General features: G+C 44.8%; 1 protein-coding gene across 1 annotated transcript in view; it reads left to right on the top strand.

Annotated features, from left to right (window-relative positions):
• Positions 1-26058, top strand: part of XPNPEP1 (X-prolyl aminopeptidase 1) — a 410780-nt gene that overhangs the window by 80942 nt on the left and 303780 nt on the right. The window contains exon 4 of the mRNA XM_078643742.1: positions 8089-8213. Coding sequence (XP_078499868.1) covers positions 8097-8213 — 117 coding nt within the window. The 5' untranslated portion in view covers positions 8089-8096. The remainder of the gene's footprint in view (positions 1-8088; positions 8214-26058) is intronic.

Genomic DNA, 26058 nt, shown 5'->3' with positions numbered 1-26058 from the left:
TTCCGCCTTAAGTAGTAAGAAGACATTCCATCTAGAAAGAATCTCATATTTCAGCATAAAGGTTTAGCTAGGTTCTTTCAGTGGATTCAAAAATTTTAAAACAGAAGGAGATGAGTTCCTGATCTTCAACTTCCCCACATGTGCTATTACATTCAACTTTACCTCTTATTGATCCTTGCCATTTACAGGTCCTTGCTTAAAAAGGACATATATGTTTTCAAGCTGCACAAACAGAGCTGTAGATTACTGAGAGCAGGTTTACCTTTTGCTTCCTATTAAGAGGCTTGTACAGTTACTATATAAAGTAGTAGAAACTATGCATAGTATCTTCCTCGACTTCCTTTATGCAGGAGGTGCGCTATACATTTAGCCAACGAGGTAGCACTTACTAATTAGCCAGTAAAAAGTACTCCAGTTGGGAAGAGGTGTTGTATAAAATGGTCGCGTCTTCTTGGATAAATACGCAGGGCAGGATTCATTCTGGCACAATGCTCATTTTACAGAAATGAAACCTCAACGGGAGGTGCTTACAGATATAAAACAAAGTAGGTGCCCATGTTGAATACCCACTTCTGTAAAGTACTATTCAGCCTAACTTAATACGCATGTCCAAGGGAAAGCAAGTATGTTTTCTCTGCATTTCCACCGAAAAGTTATCTGTATTCCATGATGGAGGTGTTTACATCCTTGCTTTTCTTAAGCGCAATGTCTCACATAGTGTCTGTGATGAGTGGGTTCTTTCTTGTCATCTGCTGCTGAGACCAGAGATTGTGTTCTAAACTTTTAAATGCTAGAAGTATGTAAACTTGCCAAGAAACCCTGCCGATTTGGCCCTGCCCCATATATATTAGCGGTATGCAGCATCTTTCCGCCCTTTTCTTTGGATGATATACAGCTTACTAAAAGGCCCGCCCAGCGCGATTCCCCACAATTTTGGAGACTGGTTCTTGATGCCTAGCAATATAATCACATCTTCAGCAAATGAAGAAGCATTTACTTCTCTAAAGTACAAATAATCCAAGTGTGTTTTCTCTGCAGTTCCAGTTATCTGGTGAAGACGCTGGAGAAACAATCACATTGGCAAAGTTACAGATACACAAGCTCACTGGAGACGTTTCCTCAGCATCCTTTACACAGCTGTAGTGTAGGAGATGCACTATACATGTATCCAACGAGGTAGCACTTCCTAATTAGCCAGTAGAAAGTACTCCGGTTGAATAGAGGTGTTGCACAAAACAGTGGCACCCTCTTGGATAAATACGCAGGGAAGGATTCATTCTGGCACAATGCTCATTTCACAGAAATTAAACTTCAACAGGTTACAGATAAAACTTTAAAACTCACTGGATAAACCAAAGGTTACAGGGATATTATAGCTAGGCTAACATTTCACTCGTACAAAACGAGAGAAATTCTGCGGTTATAGTCAGCTTAGCGAACTATTACCTACGCCCCCGCAATGCACTGCTTATGACCTCACACATTACAGTACTCATGACATTGCCAATGACATTACGGACCACATCTTAAATGATGACACCACTGATGACATCTCACATGACATCACTGATGACAACATGGACAGAACCACTTACACACCCCCATACAACATCTCTCTCACACACACACACACACATACACACACCGACAGAACATCTCATACACACACTCTCACACAACCACTGACCTATCCATTGACAGACCCATACAAAAACTTGCTCACATACTCACTGATCCATGGAGCCACTCACATCAGCTCACCCATACAGCCAATAACACAACCACTAATTCACATGTATAACCACTCATGCACCTACTCAATGACTAGTACAGCACTCACACATCCACATTCCGACATAGACACCTACACACCCACTCATAGTCACTCACACATTGAATAAGTCAACTATATAGCTATTCACACACCTACTCACTCACCCATATAGTCACTTACACATCCACTTATTCACCCATACAGTTACTCAAACACCCACTCACTTATACATATACTAACACATATACTCACTCACCTATATAGTCCCTGATACAAGCACATACTCGCCCATACAGCCTCTCACATTCACACACTCATTCACTCATCCATATAGCCACTCACTCACCCATACACCCACTAAACACATGGCATTCGCTCATAGATGTTGCCATTTAATTTGACTTTGTTTTAGGGGAGATGGATTTGCGCTTAGTGAGTGGTGCAGCATCCCCTACTTTATGACACTTGAAAGGTGGATTGTATTTTTCTTACCAATTTTGGGCATGGGGAGATAACATAGTTTAAATATAATCACAAAGTGCCAGTGCCATAGAACGGCACGCTTAGAGCACATGCCATTCGCACACAAAGGTTGGCATTGTTTGCATTGTTGTAAACACTTACTCTAATGCTTCAGGCTAGTGTCTCGCATGTGGGCTTTGGTCACTGACCCATATTATAATATTTCACCGTTAAACAATTAAAAACTTCCCTTCGATTTCAAAATTAAAATCACATACAAGACAACCACACTACTAGACAACAGAACTAGAAAAATAAAATACTCCTGCAAACCCAAGACCTATTGGCTTTGCCAATGCTTATTGTGTTTTGGTGTAAATCCTTTTTAGTAGTTTTGGAGAAATTAAGGTTAAACAAATTTGGATATTTCACGCTGCAGAGGATCAGTGCAGCTAACAGATCTCAAAATGGGATCCAATTGACTGCCGCCTCCTCAGCCAGGAATTGATTGCAGCTATCTTGGGACTTAGGACTTGGACCTAGTCCTAAAAAATGGTAAAAAAGAAAAATAAAGACACAAGGGTAGGACCCACTACGCCTTGTGTTGGGGTCCCAGATTAGAAGGAAGAAAAAAAAAGAGCAGCACAGTCTCCTGAGCTTCCGTTTTTTAAACCACTCATAGTCGGCCAGGGCCCGTGGGGATGATGCTTCATATATTTGTGGGAAGGGGATTGGATTTACAAATGGTAATAAAGTATTACTTTACGTTTAAAAAAAAAAAATCATTTACAGAAAAAGCAAAGGTTATAGTTAGGTGAATTGTTCAGAAACGATATAACTTTTTTAACTCTAAAACCCACAGGAACTTGGCAGTTAGTTACAGTTATCTGATTTACTAGCACTCTCCCCTGAGGCGGAAAGCCGGGGGACAGCGCGAGACACTTTTAAGCATTCGCTTTTAATATTTGTGTAATAACGTGTATTTTACCTTCATTTGTGCAGCTCTCTGTGTGGCACTTTGCAATTGTCTGGCGCTCTGTTGCTAGCCCAGCCTTACTTCCCTCTTCTTCTCTCCCAGCGCAGCGCAGCAGACTACGTGCTGACGCTGCGGGAGAGACTCGCCAGATCCGCCATATTGGAGGGAGGAAAGGGTTGCGGTCCAGTTGCTGGCCGCATCCCGCCCTCCCTGAGTAGTTAAGCCGTATTCTAGTGCGAGCGCGCCCATTGATTTACTAGCACTCTCCCCTGAGGCGGAAAGCCGGGGGACAGCGCGAGACACTTTTAAGCATTCGTTTTTAATATTTGTGTAATAACGTGTATTTTACCTTCATTTGTGCAGCTCTCTGTGTGGCACTTTGCAATTGTCTGGCGCTCTGTTGCTAGCCCAGCCTTACTTCTCTCTTCTTCTCTCCCAGCGCAGCGCAGCAGACTACGTGATGACGCTGCGGGAGAGACTCGCCAGATCCGCCATATTGGAGGGAGGAAAGGGTTGCGGTCCAGTTGCTGGCCGCATCCCGCCCTCCCTGAGTACTTAAGCCGTATTCTAGTGCGAGCGCGCCCATTGATTTACTAGCACTCTCCCTGAGGCGGAAAGCCGGGGGACAGCACGAGACACTTTTAAGCATTCGCTTTTAATATTTGTGTAATAACGTGTATTTTACCTTCATTTGTGCAGCTCTCTGTGTGGCACTTTGCAATTGTCTGGCGCTCTGTTGCTAGCCCAGCCTTACTTCTCTCTTCTTCTCTCCCAGCGCAGCGCAGCAGACTACGTGCTGACGCTGCGGGAGAGACTCGCCAGATCCGCCATATTGGAGGGAGGAAAGGGTTGCGGTCCAGTTGCTGGCCGCATCCCACCCTCCTCCATACTGGATAAAAGGACCCACCCTTCCCGTCCGCGCAGCGGGCGCGCCAAAGGCGCGCCAAAGGCAAGCCCGTCTGTGCCCATCCGGGGCCGGAAGGGGCTAGGGGCCCAAACCTCTGCTCAAATCACCACCGATGCTCAGAAACCGATTACGTATTCCAAAGACCAGCTAATGAATTTCCGCCCTTCCACTCAGAAAGCGTGTAATCATACGCTGAATGCCGCTAGCTTACCCCTATTTTGTGATAACTGTCGTTACAATCCTGTTAATGACACCACTGCAGAGGGGAAGTTTGAGTCTCTGAATATGCTATCGATTAACTGCCGCTCTTTGAGGAAGCATAAGCTGGATATATATGACCTCTTAGCGGAAAAATAACCAGATGCACTCTTTCTAACCGAGACCTGGCTGGATGCAGAGTCCAATCCTGATATATTGGAAGCACTTCCGCAGGATTATGGGATAATAAGACTAGACCGGGTCAAACAGAGGGGAGGCGGGATTGACATTATTCATAAACTGGATCTGCTATGCACTTTAGAGACAGTACTGATTAAAGAATGTGAAGCTGCTTTATTTACTATAAAATACCATCATAACAGGGCTATTACGGATATCTGATTTATCGTCCGCCAGGTAGGACGTCGCTTTTTTTGGACAGCCTGACGGAAGTAATTGCCCTTCCTGCTCTAAGGTAAAATAAGTTCCTCGTGTTGGGTGACCTCAATTTTCATATTGAGGATGAAAACGATAAGGAGGCTTTAAGTCTACTTGCATCTTTAAAAATGTTTAATCTCAATATTCAATCCCTGATGCCCACCCATAAAGCAGGTCATTTGTTGGACCCGATCTTTGCCAACTGGGAGGGGGTGGAGGCGCAACCCCCCAGTAAGGTATTATGGTCTGACCATTTTTTGGTGGAGTTTACCATCTGCAAAAAAGAAACAGCCCCCCACTAAAAGATAATGTAGATGAAGCTTGGACAGATTATGAAAAATGGCTGTCAGGAGCTTTAGATGGAACTGCCCCGTGGACCACTAAGGCCCCTGCGAGGTGCTCAAAAACAGCTCAGTGGTTTAATAAGGATCTAAAAGCATGTAAAACGGAATGTAATAAATTGGAGCGCATTTGGCGCAATAAATATGAGGAGGTGGCTAGACTCAACTATAAAAACAGCATAAAGAGCTATCACAAATTGATTAGATCTACGAAGCGCAACTTCTTAAAAAATAGAATTGAATTGGCTGATCACTCTACCAAAGAACTCTTTGTTATTTACAAAGAACTCACCTCATTGAAGAGAACTATAGCCCCTGAATCACATTCTAGGGATATGTGTGAAGCCATTGCTGACTTCTTTGTGCAGAAAGTGGACAACATATACAAAACCTTTCCAGACACACCGGCAGAACCCCCTAAGGACACCTCTACCAATAGGCAGAGGATTAACAACGGAGGCCTTAATCAGTTTGTAGTGCCTAATACTATGGAGTTGTTGAGTATCATACGTAGTATTAAATCCGGCTCCCCTGAGGATGTGGCTCGCCCCAAAGTCTTCAAAAATCAAGTCGAACTTCTGGCGACCCATATAGGCCATATGGCGAAACAGTCTTTTCTAACAAGTCATATACCTCAAGACTGGAAAATAGCGCAAGTCATTCCCTTAAAAAAAAAAAACCATTTGAGTGCTGCGCAGCTGGATAACTATCGACCTATATCGCTGCTGCCTTTTTGTGCTAAGGTGGTGGAAAAGATAGTCAATAAACAGCTCTGTGAATATTTGGATAGCGGACTGCATCTGCATCCTCACAGTCAGGGTTCAAAGCACACCACTTGACGGAATCGGCACTCCTCTTTTCCACTGAGTTATTGAGGAGTAGAGTAGATGAGGGGAAGACAGCCGCGCTCCTTTTATTAGATCTGAGCGCGGCATTTGACACCGTCTCCCATCCTCTGCTGCTTTCTCGTCTTGAGGAGGCGGGTATCGAGGGTCTGGCCCACGAGTGGATGTGTTCATTTTTGGCGAATAGACAATTCCAGGTCTATTGTCCTCCGTTCAAATCCGAGGTGCGTTCGCTCAGACACTGGGTGCCTCAGGGCTCAATTCTGAGCCCGACTCTGTTCAATCTTTATATGGCACCCCTGGCCAAGCTGGTTGCGGCGTACGGGGTTGAGATAGTGTCATATGCTGATGACACCCAGCTGGTAGTGACACTGTCTCAGCCCCCGGAAGAGGCCTCAGCCAATTTCACGGCATGTCTGAGCGGAGTAGCCTGGATGGATGAATACCAATTGCTTACGCCTCAACGCTAATAAAACTGAGCTTTTGGTGTTGGGGAAATCTCTATCCATCTGGTCATCGGCATGGTGGCCTAAAGAACTCGGCACCATCCCTAAACCATTAGAACAGGTTAAAAATTTAGTGGTCAGATTGGACGAGACTCTATCCTTCGAACACCACACTAGAGGGATAGCAGGGAAATGCTATGGGATCCTTAATGTCCTACGCAAGATCCTGGACTCACTCCCTGCAAACAGCAGGAAAACGTTAATCCATACTCTGGTGACTCCCCACCTTGACTATAGTAACGCCTTGTATTTAGGTTTGAGTAGGAAAGGATTGCATAGGCTACAGTGTGTCCAAAACGCGGCAGCGAGACTAGCTCTCAATCTTTCAAGAAGATATTCAGGGAAACTAGCTCTAGTTCAACTCCACTGGCTCCCTATACGGGAACGTATCATCTTCAAGAGCATGTGTATGACTCATCGCATTGCTTATGAGAGAGGTCCCGCCTATCTGCAAAAGCTACTCACCAAATACCATCCCAATCGTCCTTTACGATCTCAGGGCCGTATGCTCTTTCAGGTGCCCAGGATTCAACGGGCACGGATGGGGGGTCGGTCTTTCAGATATTTGGCTATCAAACAATGGAATGACCTCCCCATTGAGCTCCGGATGGAGCCATTAGAAGGAAGCTTTAGGCGGAGTTTGAAAACTCACCTCTTTCCCAAATCTTGATATTCTCCTGACCTCTCCCTCAGTGGCCTTTTTGTTTTTGGGGTTTAGTGCTGGTAGACAGTTTTAAAGCGCGGGGACACACTGTTCCTAGTGTAACCAGTCGCTATATAAAAGGTGTTATTATTATTATTATTATTATTATTATCTCAAGTAAGTTTAAATGGTGCCCAAAAGCAACTATAACTAGCTCCCTCGCCATGTCCTACTAATTACCGCACATATTACATCACTCATGACTTCTTCCTAGACCGCATAGATGATATCATTGCAACATTTGCAATAAAAACATTGATGAGAAAACTGTGCATGGTGGGAGCACGAGTTATAGTTACCGTAGATCGCGAGTGATAGTTACTTGAGATCACTAGAACTGATGAATTTCAGTGGTTTTTAGAGTTTTAAACAATACATTGTTACTGAACATTTCACCTAACTATAACGTTACTTTAACCTTTATTTTTTCAGTATATATATATTATATATTTATATATTATACAGTGATTTCAATTCATAACGATTGAAAGGCAGCGGAGCAGTAGCAGTATATTTATAACCTGGATGAGGGTCTTAGGCCTCTATAGCTAGACCTGGGATACTATTACAAGGGCAATGAGGCTACAAAGGTGATGATTCCACACTCAGACACTAATTCCTGGATGATAAATTACAGGGCCATTACAAGTTCGATCAACCCTGGGAAGCTGGGAATAACAGGCTTTCTAAAAAAGATCTAGTTAGCATTGATGATAGTCAATATTCTGTATTAATGTTTTTACGTATCCTTGTTCTGAAAGATGGATTTTATAAGAAAAATCATTCTGTATATAGTAATCAACATGTTGATCCTATGGTAGACGTTGTTTGAGAGAATCCCAGTTGGAAGCAAGTCTGTGTTTCTGTAAGAGTGTTAGTTATTGTGTACATGAATATATACACATCTGTGAGGTACTGAGATGCATTTAATTTTGCAGGTATCAAAATGTCTCCAAAGGTTACTACAGAACTCCTCAGGAAGTTGAGGCAAGTGATGAAGAACTCTGGACTAGTCACTGAGCCAATCCAGGCTTATATTGTGCCATCTGGAGATGCCCACCAGGTATATCTTCCTTGTTTTTAACTTCTTCATGCGTATCCCCCAATCCCCCTTCCTTCCAATTCCTTCTCCTCGGCTCAACTCTGCTGTCCACTTCTTCAGTTCCTTAATGTACCGTGATAAAGAAAAGGTCTGCATAAATTACTGAATTGTTTTAAAAGCACATAGATAACCTTGGTCATAGAGGTCACCTGTTCTATCATTATGAATTCCAAGAGAATGTTGGATTTATCAATTTCCTCTGTACTTGTGCACAATAGGCATTAGTTCATTGCTCCACCTTGATGGTGTTTTTAAAAGATGCTACCTCAGCAGATGGTGAGGGAGTGAAGGACATAAATATGGAAAGTACATTGAGGTTTAGAAATATCTTCAGGGATTACAGATCGACTCAGCCCCATTAAGCTGTTAATTTGCTCAAAAGCAACCGCTTGAAATAACTTGCTTTCATCTTTTGGAATTTTTAATGTGACTAGTCGCTTCAGACCTGCTTGATAGACTTGGGTCTTTGTGTTACGATAAGGCTCTTGTGCGGGGGGGGGGGGGGAGGGACATTCGAGAAGTATGGAGTGAAGGAGGGGGTTCCTTCAACATGAAAAGTATTACTGCTGTTGGTTTGGACAACTGATCTGTTCACCAAAATGTAACTGTATAACTCTCGGCACATTTTCATTGTTAAAGACCTAAATTTGATATATCTCCGAGCCTTTATCACAACAGGCAAACGTATTGCATATGAGATTCAGTATAGTGTTTGTGTCCTCGGTCTGGGATATATATATATATATATATATATATATATATATATATATATATATATATATATATATATATATATATTCACCTCACACAAACCCCTGGGGTCATCCTGTCCTCGTACAAAAAACGTCTAATGGTGGGCACTCTGCTGTGTGGTGGGTACTTGCAGGAGATGAGGTTGAGGATTCAGATAGGGAGAAATACAAATCTCGCACACCTACCCTAGGGATTCCGTCTTCAATAGTCTGGTTGTAATGAGAAGGTTAAAAATATATAGAATGCATAAGAGATTTTATTGTTCCCGCATCCAGTTATTTAATGTGTTTTAGCCCTACTATTGACCCAGAGAGATTCAATGCTTTTATCAGGACTGGGATCCCTGCATTTACCTCGGATGAGTCCCGGACTGCATTCACACACCTCAAGTATACACACATTCAATACCAGTTTAAAGTTTCTGCTGGTGAGCGATGATTTGCTTATCCTATAATTATCATGAGGTCCTGTCACACTTAAAATTGAAAAAGACGCGTAGACACAAATTAATAATGGTAACAAACATAAGGGACATGCATGCAAACATAAAGAGGAACAATAGTCTCCTCGTATTGATAAGCTGTGCCAACTGTGTGTAGGCTGCAAACATGTGTATGTACACTGAAACTTGATAACAATATGGGGCTTCACTGCAAAGGGGATCATGTGTGTATGTGTGAACAAACCATGCATCTACATCCACTCCTTTCCTTCAATTTGGGGATAATAAATCTTCATGGACGAGTAAACGAGGGGAGCCTTGTAGTCACACACTGTAGAAAAAGGTGTGTGTAAATGAGGTAGTATGTGCGAGGAAAGCGAGAAATATAAAGCCTTTTACTTTGTCAAAGGTCTCTTCCTGATTGCTAACCTATTTTGGTGTTTTTCTCCTCTTGCCAGTCTCTAGATCCATCTGGCCTCGGCTTTTAACTTTTAAACCTGAAAGCTTGGTTGTACCGCGTCCTGTTTTAAAAAAAATTTTTATTTGCTTTTATTGATTTTACAGAACAGTGAGCCAGACATTGTAAAGCGATATAAGGACATATAAGCACATGGCATAGTATGACAGGTTTGCAACCAGCGAAGGATAATATACATTAACAATGTCGGACATCCGTAAGTGTCTTCGAATGGCAACATACAGCGGATTAGCATCATTAAACTAAGTCTCGAACGACATGCCGATACAGATCATTCTCAGCATTCTCGCTTAAATCAGAAGTTTCGCGAAACGGATGGCAATTTGTTAAAGCTATCAGGATGCAATGTAGTTAAAACATCTTAACAACAACAAAAAAAATCAGTTACCCTCCCTCCCTGCCAGCTCGGCCCTCATCATCCAAAAATAGCATTTGTATATCGTCCATATCCATAGGTGTCTGCAACTTGGTTCCAAAGTCTGTCGTAGTTGAACTGCACAGTCCTGTTAATTTACCCAGCATAACACACAGGTAATGAAAGGCGCCTAAGTGTCCAGTACCCGCGGATCAGTCCCCCAAGTGACATCCCCAACATATCCTAGTAGGATAAAATATCTATCTCAGCGTATTCTTCTAGCATTGCATACCAGCTCAGCGAAATCAGTGTTTTCCTTAGGCCTCTATATTCCTCCCTTTTCAGTTCGGCCCCCATTTCAACATTTCTGTGTTCCATTCCTGTAAGGACGGGGCTCTCGCGGCCTTCCATCGTGTGGTATGGACCTCTTGGCTAGAAGGAGCTCAGGGTTAGCAAAACGTGAGGCAGGGTTGCCCTCCTTTTCACGGGGTGCCAGACCCAGTATGCATTATTCCAAGGTGTCATTCTGGCGCACCGGTGCCACCCCCGTCAATATTTTGCATACTGTCGCCCAGTAATGTCCCAGTCTAGGGCAAGCCCATACCATGTGTACCAACCCCGCGTTGGGTGCGTGGCAGCGCGGGCAGTCATCATTCACCCCGGGAAACATAGCGCTCATCCTGTGTGGGGTTAAGTATGCCCTGTGTAACAACATCAATTGAATACATTTAAATTTGGGGTTACAGGAGACCTTCTTGGGGAACCCCAATATAGTGTCCCATTCCTTAACCGTAAACTTGTCGCGCAGCGGCTGTAATGAGATCGCTCTCTCAGCTCGAATCCCGTGAGTTAGCTATTTTGTCAGTCGAGCCCCATTACCCACTAGGTATTGCATGGTAAGTCGTGTGTTCGTGGGTGGTTAAGTATCTTCGGGCGACCATGTGATGCGTATATATCTGGAAATATGTGCGTGTATTAGAAACAACGTATCTGGGGCACCATGTACGTGTACAAACACTTCATGTGACATTAGTACACCCTCTGTAAAAAGGTCTCCTAGTGTAGTGATGCCTGCCTCAGTTCACGCCTGTAGGGCCCGGTTTGAGGTTAGTCCCGAACGTGAGGAGACGCCCAGCAGCGGAATGGTGGGGGCATACGGTGCCATCCGTCAGTATACCTCACCACACTCCGTCAATAAGTAATAGCTAATTTCAATAAGTGGGTGTCAACGTCAGCAGGGGGGCTTGTGGTAGTAAGAGCCTGTGGATGATCCCCTTATCTTTATCTCGTGATGACATATCCAGCTCATGCAAATTTGCTTCCTGCAAGCCAATATGCCAGCCACTGCAACTGGCTGGCATAGCAATACGCACGCAGATCCGGCACCCCCATCCCTTGTTTCTCGTGAAGTTGAAATTTCTCCAAACTAACACGTCCACGCCCTGTACCCCATATTAGGTCTGTCACCAGAGAGTTCAACACTTTAAAGGATCTTGTGGGAACAAGTAACAGTAGGTTGGTAAAGAAGTAAAGGAGCCGTGGCAATAGTATCATTCTTGTGATAGCTACTCTGCCCGCCACCGACAGGAACAGTGAGACCCAGAACCGAATTTGGGATTTGAGAGCGGCAATCACACACCCCAGGTTGCCATCCAGAAGGTCCGAGTTATTGCGATAAATTTGTATTCTGAGATATTTAAAGGTATCAGGTGCTATGTGGAAGGCTCAGGGACCGAACCAAAAGTGTCCGCTCTTCTCAGCGCTGTCAAAGAAATACGAGTACGACTTGGCAGCATTGATAGCCAGACCAGAAACACCTTGGAATGACTAAAAAATGGAGGGCATTGGATGAGGATCAGCGCCCATATCCCTGATGTAAAGAAGGAGTTCATCTGCATACACCGAAACAGTGTGGAACGTATGACCACGCGTTATACCCTGACAGACTGCGAAAGTACAGAGTCTGTGTAGAAGTTGTTCCAACTCCAGGATGAACAACAACGGTGACCCGAGCCACTATATATTGTCCTGAGACGTACCGACCTGTGCGTGCTCGCGCCGCGGGGTTCGTATATAGTAAGCGCACCCATGCTATGTACTCCTCAGGTATGCCAAAGCGTGTGAGAGCATAGAACATATAATCCCATCGTAAGGAGTCAAACGCCTGCCTCAGATCAAGGGATATGCAGCCTTCCGTAGTTCCCGTGCCGCGTGTGCCTAATATAACTTGGTGTTGCCGTCTGATGTTGAGTGCTGTGCTCCTACCAGGTACAAACCCACACTGATCAGAATGTAATAGCTCGGGAATAAACTGATTAAGGCAAGTGGCCATTAACTTACTCAGGATTTTATAGTCCGTGTTGAGGAGTGATAAGGGTCTATAGCCCGAAATAAGCAAAGAATCCCTTCCGGGCTTTAATAGTGAAACCACTAACGCCTGCAATGTAGTAGCGGGGAGCCCGCTTCCCTCCAATGATTCATGATAAAAACATTGCAAATGAGGAGTTAGCAAGTCGGCATACATTGCGTAAAATTCGGCTGATAGGCCATCGCTTCCTGAAGTCTTATTACGCGGAAATGCCTTAATCGCCTGTCGTATTTCCGCCCCTGTTATTGGTCGTAGTAGGTCATCACGTTGGCGTTGTGTAAGTTGGGGGACACATAAACCATCAAAGAATGATTCAAAGTCTGTGTCAATAAGACCAGGCAGTGGACCGTAAAGATGTTCATAATAGTCTTTGAACGCGGTATTGATGTCTAATTGCGTGTTTACTACCACATCTACTTTGTTCCGAATTTCTAATATGGGTGTGGGCAAGGGGGCGTTTCGGACCAACCGTGCCAGCAATGGCCCTGACCTGTCAGCTTGTGTGTGTTGCTTTTGCGCGTATAACCGGTAATCCACAACACGTAGGTCTTCAAGTAGCTCCGCATATTGAATGTTAGTCTCTCGCAATTGTGTCAATTGTTAATTCGTCCCCGCAGCCTCCCCCTCCATCGCGGTCAACCTGCCCTCTATCTCCGTAAGTCGCTCTATAAGAGCGAGTCGCATTCCTGTCTTAGTGCTAATTGCTACCCCCCTGATGACCATTTTGAAGGCATCACATTCTACCTGTCGGGAGCTAGCAGACCCCGTATTCTCCAAGAAATAATGTACGATCGCTTCTGAAAGGGCACTGCGAAAGACCTGATCCTCCAACATCTCAGGTTACAGTTTCCAAGTTGGTATCGGAGTTGGAACCTTGCCCCATTGCATAGTTAATTCCACTGGGTTATGATCTGACACGGTTTTCCCCATATGGAGCACCGAAGTAATGGACCCTAACAGGGCGCCGGAACATAGGAATCGATCGATCCAAGTGTGTAGTCTATGTGGTGGTGAATAAAAGGAGTATTCCCTGTGCCTAGTGTGTTTTGCTCGCCATGCGTCATGTAGTTTCCAACCTTCCTTCCAGCCCCCAAGCGCCTCCGCTTGTTTCTTGCTTTCAGTGGCATGGAGCGGGGATGAGACCTGTCTAAGTCAACATCTAACTCAGCGTTGAAGTTGCCCCCTCTCACCCAGGGATATGCAGCCCAGTCTGTCAAGGCAGCTCCCAATGTATTCAGATATTTATCCTGGTCACTGTTTGGTGCATATATACAGTCCATGACCACATGTGTCCCATCCAATAAGCCATGAAGCAGCATATTTTCTGCTCTAGGAGCTTGAAAGTGACAGTATTCCGCATCCACACCACCGCCCCCTTGGAGAAAGCTGAATATGTTGTAGCAAATAGTTGCCCGCTCCATTTTCTCAGCAATTTGTCTGCCTCGCTAACATTAAGATGAGTTTCTTGTAGATAGGTTATAGCAACCTTCCTTCTAGTAAGTTGTGCCAGAACCCGGTGTCTTTTATGAATTGAGCCTAATCCCCTCATGTTCCATGTGCAGTAGGTGTATGTATTATGTAATGCCATCGCGGTGCAGAAAGCGTAATTGCAGTGTGACCTGTGGAAACCGAAACCCTGTAGATAAAAACTGTGAGCACGCCACTACATAGAAACTCCTTAATACTAGGTTCCCCCATAAAACAACAGAGCACCAAACAAAGAACAAAAGTCCAACATGGACTTCAAACAGAAAATGCGGCATCGCAGTCGCCTGGGGGGTGGAGGCCTGAACTGCGTTAGTTTGTAAAGACAACGTAATGTACATTCGAGTATGTCTTGGTTACATTAACACACTTCCCTTTAAAGCAAATGTACTTTGGACCCACAAAGCAGTCATCAGCAGTAATACATACAGTGCATATCCTTCGTATACATTACCACTCCCGGGCATCCCGGATCACAATATTAGAAGTCTCTGGCAACCTGGGCAGTAATTGAGGGAAACAGCGTTATGCTAGTGGCAGATTCAGAGCGCACCATGTTGGCATCAGATGAGTGTTCCGAAGACGCAACAGCCTCGGCATCATGAGCCGCCAGAGCCGCTGCTGTAAGGAGTGCATCCTTCTGGCTGGTCGTGATCTGTTCCAAGGTTGGGCCAGAGTCCATAGTAACCATGTGTCACGAGGCAGACATAAGCAGGGAAACAATGGGGCTGACAAAAGACTGGTGGGAGGCCCGTGATGTTATATCCCCTCTGCTTTCTCCTGGACAGGACGAGTGGTTGACGGCATCAGAAGCGGATTCAGCGTAATTTGACGATGGTCCCTTTAACTGGAGCTCACAGGTTGGAGACAAAGCCCCCTGGGAAGACTTCATCACCTGGGGTCCAATAAGAGACCACGATACCCGGAACACAGTGTGCGTTGACACCGGAGGACGGAAGGAGCGAGAGGAGAGCGGAGAGTCAAAGAACCGAGACCAAGACGGAGAACAAAGGTGCCAGGAGAAAATACCGAACACTGAAAGAGAGGAGGATAGACGAGAGTTGCCGGGAAAACCAGGAGGCCACAGGGAACACGCTTTGCCTAGCCACGCTCCAGGAGGAGCGTGGCTGACGCAGGTACGAGAGCTGTTCACCAGTAGAAACATCAACTGCTTACCGCCGTACTGTACATAATGTAAATATCCCATCCCTTCACCGTCACTCCTCACCGCTTGCCGTCTTATCACTTGGTAAGCCAGATTGCTCCCTCACACCCTTTCCCTCATTACATCGTCTTACAAAAAAAATGACCCCTGCCTTTTGATACCTTTTCTTTTGGGGTTCCTGAGTCCCTCAACCTACGCCCTGCCTGGAGAACAAAGGATGAAGTGGATGAAGAGGACGCCGCTAGGAACCAAAAAGACAAGAGAAAAGTCCCGTCATTCCCCTTACTTGTCATTCAGACTGGCTGACCGCAAAAAGCCTACCTATTTCAAAATAAAGTCTGCTTTACCCCAGAGAAGTCTATTGCGCATTCCTTCTGATTCTGATGGTATTGCCATGACCCGATTTGGGCAGTCCAGCCGTTCGTATCGGGGAGGCTCGTCGCAGTTGTCCTGATGGCAGTGAAGTCTGAGAAGTTTCATGTGTAAAAGTTATTTCAAGCCAGTCTGCCACTTCCTCCGGGTTCTCAAAAAAGTATGATTTCTGACCGAAGACAACTTTCAGTCTAGCCAGGAAGAGCAGTGCGTATTTCAACTTGTGTTTGCGCAGGCTTTTCTTCACCCCCAAAAATGTAGCTCTAGTTTTCTGGACTGCTGGGGTGAAATCCGGGTAAAGTGAAATTGTCCTGTTCTCTAAACGCACAGGGGCATTCTCTCTGGCAGCCTGCAGGATAGTGTCGCGGTCCTTGTAGTGCAGCATGCGTGCTATCAGCGGGCGAGGCGGCGCACCCGGCTGAGGGGGTCTGGAAGGCACCCGATGTGCTCTCTCCACACTGTACAGCGGTGTTAGGCTCTCTCTCGCTACATGGTCTCTCAGCCAGTCCACCACAAACTGTGTAAGGTTGGATCCCTCGCAACGTTCCGGTATACCAAGTATGCAAACTTAATTTCAGCGGGACCTCCCTTCCGCATCGTCCACCCTGTCCTGCAAGCCCTTCAATTGGCGCTGGAATTGTTCAAGTTGAGTGGAGTGCATAGTCTGCTGGGGTATAAGATCATCCAGTGCCAATTTATTCCATTTGACCTTGTTGGCCAGCTTTTTGTGGTCTGCCTGTAGTAAGCTGAGATTAGTGGATGTGGCGACGTGGACAGAAATGTCGCAGTGGGTCTCAGGCATAACCAGAAGGAAGGAAGGGATGGCCAGGCAGAAGAGGGGTCTATGAGAAACAGAGCTAATGGAGAGATGATGGAAAGCGCGCATTGTTTGGAGGACACTTACCATGCTGTGCAGTGCACATATATGGAGGCGACATCGCGGGGCGCACTCTCTGCCTCCGGTGCAGATGCCGACGAAACTGGACGTCGGGCAGCCTTCGTTGGGACGTGGGCGGGGCCTGCCTAACAAACAGGAAGCAACAGCCGGAGAGGATCTCCGGAACCCTGCAGGCTCCATGCTGAAGTCCTGGCCCCATCAGAGGGACCGGGCGAAGAGCGAGGCAGACTGCATGGATGGCACCAGAGGCAAGACGGGGCTCTGGAGTGGTGAGGAGAGCCCCATGGCGTGCCGAGGAGACGACCGGGAACCTGCAGACCGGTGAGACATGTCTGTAATGCGCACGCTGAAGGAGAGGCCATGAGCGTGCATCGGCTGTCTGAAAGAGATGCCGTGAGCGTGCACATGGCCTATCCTGCCACTTCAGCTAACGCTGCCGAACGCGTTCACAGCTGATGTCTTTGGAGCGCGCGCACCTATCCTGTCCCGCATCGCAAAGCAAGTGGGTGACCATAGATCTCGCTAGCGAGCAGCTTTACTGCGTCGCTAGGCGAGACCTAAAAAAAACATGTCACCCACCTCAGCTCCTTTCTGGGAAGTTTCAGGGTGATCTGTCCCGTGAGGTTGTAAAAAAGGTGATTTCCTCATGCTGTTCCCCATAGAAACTTTATGCAACGGTACAGCAATGGAATAACAGAGTTTGACAGAAAGCTGCATACATAGTATGTCTTTTGTGGTTTGGCATCTGCTCAGCTGTTTGAGAAAAATTAAGGTTAGAAATTTATTGATATCTAGCACTGTATGAAGAAGAAAAAAAAAAAGACAAAAACGAGCATCCTCGCCCTGCAAGACCGGCTCCCTGGGACTGAGGGATGTAATTGGTTGATTGCAAAATGAGGAGAAAGGTTGCGGACGTGATTTTAGGGCTCCGGGATTTTGTCCCAATATCTTTGAAATGGAAAGAAAATAAGATATAAGGGGCCCCATGTATTTTATAATTGCGTCGCTGTAGGAGTCTCTCAGGAGTAAAAAAAAAAATGCTAACTTGGTGTTTGAATTCAGCGGTCAGTCTCAAAATATATTTATAAAATTGTACAATATAGTTAAACCAGAGCTAGTTCTATTACTCCAAGAATAAGATCAGGAGGGTGGATTAATTCTACCTTGGTTTTTCTATGTCCCCTTACGTGAACAACTGGTGGATTTGTGAATAATAGATCTCTCTTGAATGGCCACTCTAATGATGATTTAAATTAATCTTGGTCTTAAAACCGTACGTCACACTTTATAGATTACACCGATTAATTATAAATAGAAGAAAACATTAATGAAGATGAAAAAGAATGTTGATCTTAACTTTACATTTTATATATCCTAACTTGGTAAACCTTTTAATCATTATATGAATTGAAGAGATATGCTTTATAGTGGACCTCCTTTGTAGGCCATGTATTTACATTTGATCATGATATCCGAAATGCATTGAATGAATATGGGGACATAGACCTGGCTGTTTAACATCTAAAACATGTCTTATTTGCAGCAGAACCACAGAATTAGTTCATGTATGCGCCGGGAAACCCTTTGTGGGTACCTGTTGCGCGTTATAAATGCAATAAAAAATAAAAATAAAATAGACTTAAAGAATGATGGAATAAGAATTATCCAGCCACAAAGGGGCCCCCCTTTTTAGAAAATCATATGAAATGTTGGCTCTGTGTTTTAAATGTATAATTTGAAAAATATTTGTTATCCTGCACCTGCACTTTCCTTTTGACACCTAAATGTACTTTACAAATTATGTCAAAATAGAGGATGAATTGATCCATGTTTGTTGAAGAGGGCTAGCAGTCTAGTCACTCAAAAATAGTAAACACAAACAAGAGGTAAAACACTAAGCACTTTACAAATACTGTCTAGACGCGAGGGACTATATGGACCAGTAGAAGACTAGTGGTAGCCGAAATGCATAGACCATTCTATATTTGCTCGTTTTGCACAATGGTGTGGAAATAAATCACGTTTTAAAACAATACCTTTGCTGTGGTGCCGTGACTTTCGCCGTGCAAGAAACTCTACACGGGATGTGAAGGAATTTCATATATATATATATATATGTGTCCCAAAAGGTCGCCCTCGTAGGAGTTCCACTCTCGAAGGGGTTACCGCACACCAGCCACCGGTAACAGCACCCGGTCTGGCACAATCACTTCACTTTCGGTGCCATACGCGTTTCGGGCTCTCTAACGCCCTTGATCACTGGCTGCACAAACGGGAAACAGACGGCATTGATTGCGAGCACATATTTATTTCAATTAGTGAGCCCCGCCCTCATAGGCTGTAGAAGGACGGCATTCTGGTACTCGTCGTTTCCTGCCCGAGGGCAACCTTTTGTGACCTATATATTCCACTCCTCCTGCTTCTCCACGCTGCTCGCACGGCACGCAGAACACAAGGATCACCACACAGCTCGTCCAGTACAAAAGGTTTAGTTTATTATCCCCTTGTTTCTCACTGGCCTGACGCGTTTCGGGTATGGACTACCCTTGTTCACATAACGGATCAGTGGTACCGGAGACCTTTTATCAAGCACACCACGTGATTCATAGAAAGTGAAAACATACTCATACAAAACAGGATGAGTGGCTTTTACATTGCTGGTAAAGCACATTTGAAGCATTTAACCCTCTGGATTTATCATGATAGTTTTGACATCTTATAGCCGCATAAATGCGTTATTGTTAAAACATAGACTCGATTTGTGCAAATTTACAAAAGTAAGTTAATATGGCAAATGACATTGTAATGTAGAAGATTTCTTTAAATAACATTTTTTAAAAAAAACTAATTACTATATACACAGTGCATTAAATGTGTTTTCATTACATCCAATTCAAAGGTTCTTGCAGCTTGAATGCTAAGAATGTATGTACAAAATGTGCCGATCTGTAAACTTGAATACTCTATTCCTAATTTTTACCATTATCTAGTTTGTTAGGGTATTACCCTTTGTGCAACTTTCCTGCTTTAATGCAGTCGCATATGTGCAGATTAGCTATCCGTAAAAACTATACCAGATTCCAATATGTAAATGTGCAAAAAATACTCAATTTAATTCGTATTTGACCATTTAACAGCTGATCCCAGTTGTCAAAAAAAGGCTCACTTCAAATCCTGTGTCAAAAAAATATATATATAGATTTAGTGCTCATGGTAGTGAATACTACACAATTGTGTTAAAAAATATATATGTATATATATACAGTGAGGCTTTTTGCAGATAAGTTAGTTTTTTCAACATATATTGTATTGCAGTTGCTTTCATAAGCGATCAATGGGACACCATAACAAATGGATTTCACTACTCAACCCATATAATATATATCCACATAATTAGATTCACTATTATACAGATTATTTCCATCAGTATTATCCAGATCAATCAAAGTTCTGCCATCCTGTAGAATTCTTCATCACATTGGCAAAAGAAGACCCGTGTGAAGTTATTTTCTTCCTTCTTTCTATTTCATCTATCTTTAGGATCCTCTTTTCAATAAGCTACAGAGTGTGGAGGCAAGTTTAAAGAAGGAAAGGCAGTGAGTGTAAGGCTGTAAATCATATAAATACATAAGACAATATGCGACTACTCAACTGATTGATCTAAAGAAATGTATGTAGATCCTCTGTGTAATTGAGGCCCTGAGGGAACTTGCTGTTGAGATTTAAGATGTATTTAGTCTCTAATTGTCTCAAAAGAGTTTCCCTATCTCCTCCCTTCCTGGGCATCGGGACGTGATCAATTACATAGTATTTTAAACAGTTAATGTCTTTATTGTGCATGGCCTTGAAGTGCCTAGCTACCGGATAAGCCGGATCACAATTGATGATTGCCCTTATGTGTTGCAAAATTCTCACGTGCACTTGTTTGATGGTGCTGCCCACGTATCTGAGCCACAAGTGCACGTGAGAACGTACACCGCATAATCTGTACGACAATCAAAATTTCCTTTGATTAATTGTTCTTGTTCTTGTTCCCTGAATGGAGTGTTATATTTCGAAGTGTTAACCCCAAATTTGCAGGCCCGACAGGTTGCACATTTAAAAAATCCTTGTTTAGCCGGTAACCATGTTTTAACTGAGGTTCCTTCCATCATAGATTTTGATAGATAGGATTCCATCGTTTTACATCTCCGAAATGTCACCGTTGGTTTCTCAGGTAATCTATATTTCAAGACATTGTCTGTTAACACTGTGGGCCAGTTTTTTGTTAAGATAGCCTTAATCTTGTGCTCCTGCATACTGTAGGTGGTCACTAGCCTTGGAGTTTCCCTATCACAGCCCTCCTCCATTGTGCTCACTTGATTCATTGGAAGTAAGGATTCTCTAGGTCTTTCATTAGCTTTCTGAACTGCTCTGCTTAGTACGTTGTCAGTGTAACATATATATATCCATATCCATATCCATATCCCCAATTACGCTGCCACAGTATGAGGTGCACGCAATGACGGGCGAACTCAGCCACCACGGTTAAGTCCTTTATTCAGGCACAACGAGACACAGCGCTGGATATTTCATTAAGCCCCAATTCGTTTCGGAGCTCCTTGCTCACGGGGCAGCGTAATTGGATATATATATATATTCCCAACAACTTTCCTTCCACCAGGAAAAACCGGAGCAATCTGCGAGTATAAAATTGCATTTATTGAATTCCTCATATTTAAAAATGCACACCATTGCACTAGCATAGCATGATGCGTTTCGGCAACCAAGCCTTTATCAAATGCTTTTAGTGAAGGTATTTGATTGTTGATGGTTAAGTAGTCCATTTAACTCCTCCTGCAAAGCAAAGTGGCAATCAAAAGGGGACTAGAATTCCACTGCAGCCCTTTTCATGACAGTTAGGGGCACATGCATCAAGCCCGCATTTTGCGATTTCTAAATAGCAAATTTTACCGATTTCGCTATTTACAAATCGCAAAATGCAATGCATGAAGGATTGACAAAAAAAATGCGATTCCTTAAAATTCCTTAATTGCGAGTCGCAAATTGTGAGTTGCAATTAAGGAATTGATTCCTATTCATTTCTATGAGCCTAGAGGCCCATAGGAATCAATGGTAATTGCATGCGCAATTTGCGAGTACCCTATAGGTACTCGCAAATTGCTCAAGCAATTTCAAGGGTGCCAAAAGGACACCCTGTTGCACCCCTGAAATTATGTACACCCATGTTGCGCACACACATGCCCCAATGGCATGTGTGTGTGTAATATGTAACTTTGAAAAACGCATTGTTGTGCATTTTTCAAAGTATTCGCAAATTACCATCAAGTTAAAGTTGATGGTAATTTGCATTTCTTAATAGCAAAATCGCTATTTTTTCTTTTTTGATGCTTTGCATTTAGAGAATCGCAATTTGGGATTCCCTAAATGCAATTGCACTTTAAGTAATCGCAAATTTTGCAATTACCTAAATAGTGATTTTTGCATTTGGGATCTGCGAATCTGCCCCTTTGCGATCACAAAAACCAATGATGCATGTGCCCCTTAGTCTCTAACATTGATTACAAGACACTGAATGAGGGTGGCTAAAAAATCTGAAAAGGACTGCAGTGAAATTCTATTTCCCTTTTGATTGCCACTTTGCAGGAGGAGTTCAATGGACGATGAAGTTCACGCGGATAAATCAATGCTCAAAAAACACTGCAGGGCACTCAAGGAGTTCTTGATGATATATATATATTCCATGGAAGTCACTAATTTGACTGACTTCTGCGGTCTCATCTTGTTATAATATTCAGCGGCAGGCGAGGGGTTTTGCAACTCATATCGCTATGGGAGCCTGAGTGCTAAATGTGTGTGGTGTGTTTGTTGTAGCGTCCTGAGGCGGAAAGCCGGGACTTGCAAGCTGACTGAATTGCGCTTTGTTCTGGTGCATTTTTAAACATTTTAAACGTCGTATTTTATCTCTGTTTGCTGATCTGACTAGTTAACAGTTATTGCCCTGTATTCCTTACCGTGCCACTCAATGATCTCAGGGCCATAGCGGTGTGCTTATTTACGCTGTGAACTGCTGCAGAGCAGAGTTGGCTGCCCGGTTTTAGAATCTTTCACAGACCTCCCCCACTGCAGCCGAGTAGGTGCTGCAGAGGGGCCCGCCATCTTGGGTGAGGAGCAGGAACAGGGCGAGCAGACTAGTGCTCGGCCCCTCCTGCCCGCGTCACTACAAAAGCCCAGCTCCTCACACCCCCATTTGATTGCTAAATGTGTGTGGTGTGTTTATTGTAGCGTCCTGAGGCGGAAAACGGGGACTTGCAAGCTGACTGAATTGCGCTTTGTTCTGGTGCATTTTTAAACATTTTAAACTCCGTATTTTAACTCTGTTTGCTGATCTGACTAGTTAACAGTTATTGCCCTGTATTCCTTACCATGCCACCCAATGATCTCGGGGCCATAGCGGTGTGCTTATTTACGCGGTGAACTGCTGCAGAGCAGAGTTGGCTGCCCGGTTTTAGAATCTTTCACAGACCTCCCCCACTGCAGCCGAGTAGGTGCTGCCGAGGGGCCTGCCATCTTGGGTGAGGAGCAGGAACAGGGCGAGCAGACTAGTGCTCGGCCCCTCCTGCCCTCGTCACTACAAAATGGAATCACCACCTCGGAAGCGCAGCGGGCGCGCCAAAGGCGCGCCAAAGGCAAGCCCGTCTGCGCCCGTCATCGCCAAGCCATCGCCTCTCGCCAGAATCCCTGGTCCTGATCTCATGGGGGTCCGAGTGAACAACGGTCAGGTGTGTAATAACTTGCCGACTTGTGTTGGAGACTCGAATTTTGCCTGTGACTCATGCTGTTTCATGTTACCTCGGCCAGGTTTGGTCGGACAGAATGCGAGGGCAGATAAGTTCACTCAGCTAACAGTCCTACAGCTAAATGTGAGGTCGCTCGCCAAACATTACTTAGAGATACAGGCGCTTCTGCTTGAGGAATCCCCTGATGCCCTTTTTGTTTGCGAGACCTGGCTGCATGACACGGACACCAGCCTACCAAAGCTCACTCTCCCTGACGGCTACTTGATCAAATTAATCAACAGAGAGACACGAGGTGGCGGGATTGCTGTTATTTTTAAGGAACAATATACATGCTCCTTTATTAGAGCTGACATTTGCGACTGTGAATGTGCCAGATTCCAGATTGCCTTTTGTTCCCAGTTTACGTTCTCTGGTCTTTATATCTATCGACCCCCGGGACCGGCCCTAAAATTAATTCAATCTTTAATAGAAGTAGTGAGCTCCTTAGTAATTGGACCATCCAATTTTAATGTCTTAGGAGACTTAAATCTCCACTTCGACCACAATCACGATGCTACTATCAGGAATCTCTTAAATGATTTAATGGCCCTGCAACTGGAACCCTTTGTCCACCCCGGCACCGGCGGCAGATTAGCCCAGCACCATGTGACTCTGGGCAATAGCTTGCTTAATCTTCCCGACGGCCCCCAGCGCCTAGAGACCCTAACGGGTGATTGTGCGCTTTACAAATGTGGATATTATTATTATTATTATTATTATACTCCCACTCATGTGGCGGGGCACATACTTGACCCTGTTTTCTCTAATATCTTGGAGCTTAGAGTCGACACCCCTAAATCCATGGGATGGACGGATCACTTTTTGATCAAAGCTACCTTGCAAGTCAGCGACCCTTTTAAAACATTGGGGCTGAACCGGGTACTAAAAAGACCGTGGCACAAACTAAAATCTGACGATGTCCAGACTACATTGGGGATGTTTCCCGGTCGTGAGAAGCCTAATATCAACGCCGCATATTCCATCTTTCAGGATTGGATTGTGAAGGGACTGGATGATCTCGTCCCTGCCAAATGGACTAAAGGGCGTATGTCACCATCCCACCCGTGGTACAATGATGCCCTCAGAGCCTGGAGGAAAGACTGTAAGAGAGCTGAACGCCTCTGGAGGCGTGAATATAGGGATGAGCATAAACGGTTGTATTTGGCCAAGTTGAAACTTTACCATAAAGCCATCTGCTCTGTACATGCCGCCTTCTACGCTGATCAAGGTCAGCCCTAATCCCACCAAATGTTTGTTCAAACTTGTCCAAGAACTTCAAGACAGTAGAACTCCATCCACCAACATCACCTCGGCACAACAGTGTGAGGATCTGGCCACCTTTTTTGTTGAGAAAGTCAATACCATATATAGCTCCTTTCCGCAGCACCCTTCTGAGCCCGGTAATTACACCTGCCCTAGTTCTAAGGGAGCGGTCTTGGCCTGTATCCCTGAGATCAATGCGGATGAACTGGCTATAATCTGTAAAAAAGTTAAATCCGGAAGCCCGGCGATTGTTGATTCCCTGAATTTCTTTCTTCTACCCCTCAGATCTCTTCTTAATCTGTTCTTTTCTACAGCAACAGTTCCTGATGCTTGGAAACAGGCTTGGGTCTCCCCGATCATAAAAAAGCCAACCTTGGATCCATCCAGACTGGAGAACTTCAGGCCGATTTCCCTCCTCCCCTGGGTGGCTAAACTCGCTGAAGCCCATGCTAACTCTGTGCTTGAACAATTTGTGCACCAAAATGACATCCTGGACCCATCTCAAAATGGGTTCAGACCGGGTCACAGCACAGAGTCTGCCTTGTTGGCTACCACCGAACACCTTCGAGAGATCCTCGACGCCGGTCAGAGTGCAGCGCTGATCTTGCTTGATCTCAGCGCTGCCTTTGACACGGTGTCGCATGGGATCCTGCTTCGCCGCCTGGAGGAATTTGGTATTAGGGAGTGCGCCCTGAAATGGTTCAAGTCATTCCTTCAGGACAGATCTCTTAGGGTTTCGGCCCCTCCCTTTTTATCCAAGTTCCACCATATTGGTCAGGGTGTCCCACAGGGCTCAGCGCTTAGCCCGTCCCTTTTTAATCTTTATGTACAGCCGCTTGCGGCGATTGCCAGAGAGTGGGGCTTGACGCTGGTATCGTATGCTGACGATACTCAGCTAGTCGTCACACTCTCTGAGAGTCCATCTGTCAATGCTACTAGATTTAGGGACGGAATAGCTGCAGTTGCGCACTGGATGACCAACAACTGTCTCCAGTTGAATGCCGGTAAAACTGAGATTCTGCTGCTGGGGAAGAATACGACCCTGTGGAATGAACACTGGTGGCCTCCCTCCTTAGGTCTGATGCCTGCTCCCAAGGCCTCAGTGAAAAACTTGGGTGTCTGGATGGATCCCTCTTTGAGCCTCCAGACCCACACTAAGAAAGTGGCAGCGACTTGTGTGGGTCTATTAAGGAGCCTCCGTCCCATCTTGGGGTTCTTTGAACCCGGCATGCGTCAGCTTGTGGTTCAAGCCATCATTCTGTCACGCCTAGACTACGCCAGTGTCCTCCTGTTAGGTGCCAACAAAACGGAAGTAGCCCATTTTCAGAGAGTTCAGAACTCGGCTGCTAGGACCCTGGTTGGTCTTCCTCGAAGATGCTCTGCCAGAG

This window comes from Lissotriton helveticus, chromosome 5_1 (genome assembly GCF_964261635.1).
Source record: "Lissotriton helveticus chromosome 5_1, aLisHel1.1, whole genome shotgun sequence".
Taxonomy (NCBI): Eukaryota; Metazoa; Chordata; class Amphibia; order Caudata; family Salamandridae; genus Lissotriton; species Lissotriton helveticus.
The sequence above is the reverse complement of the archived record's forward strand: the minus strand, read 5'-3'. Positions and strand labels throughout refer to the sequence as shown.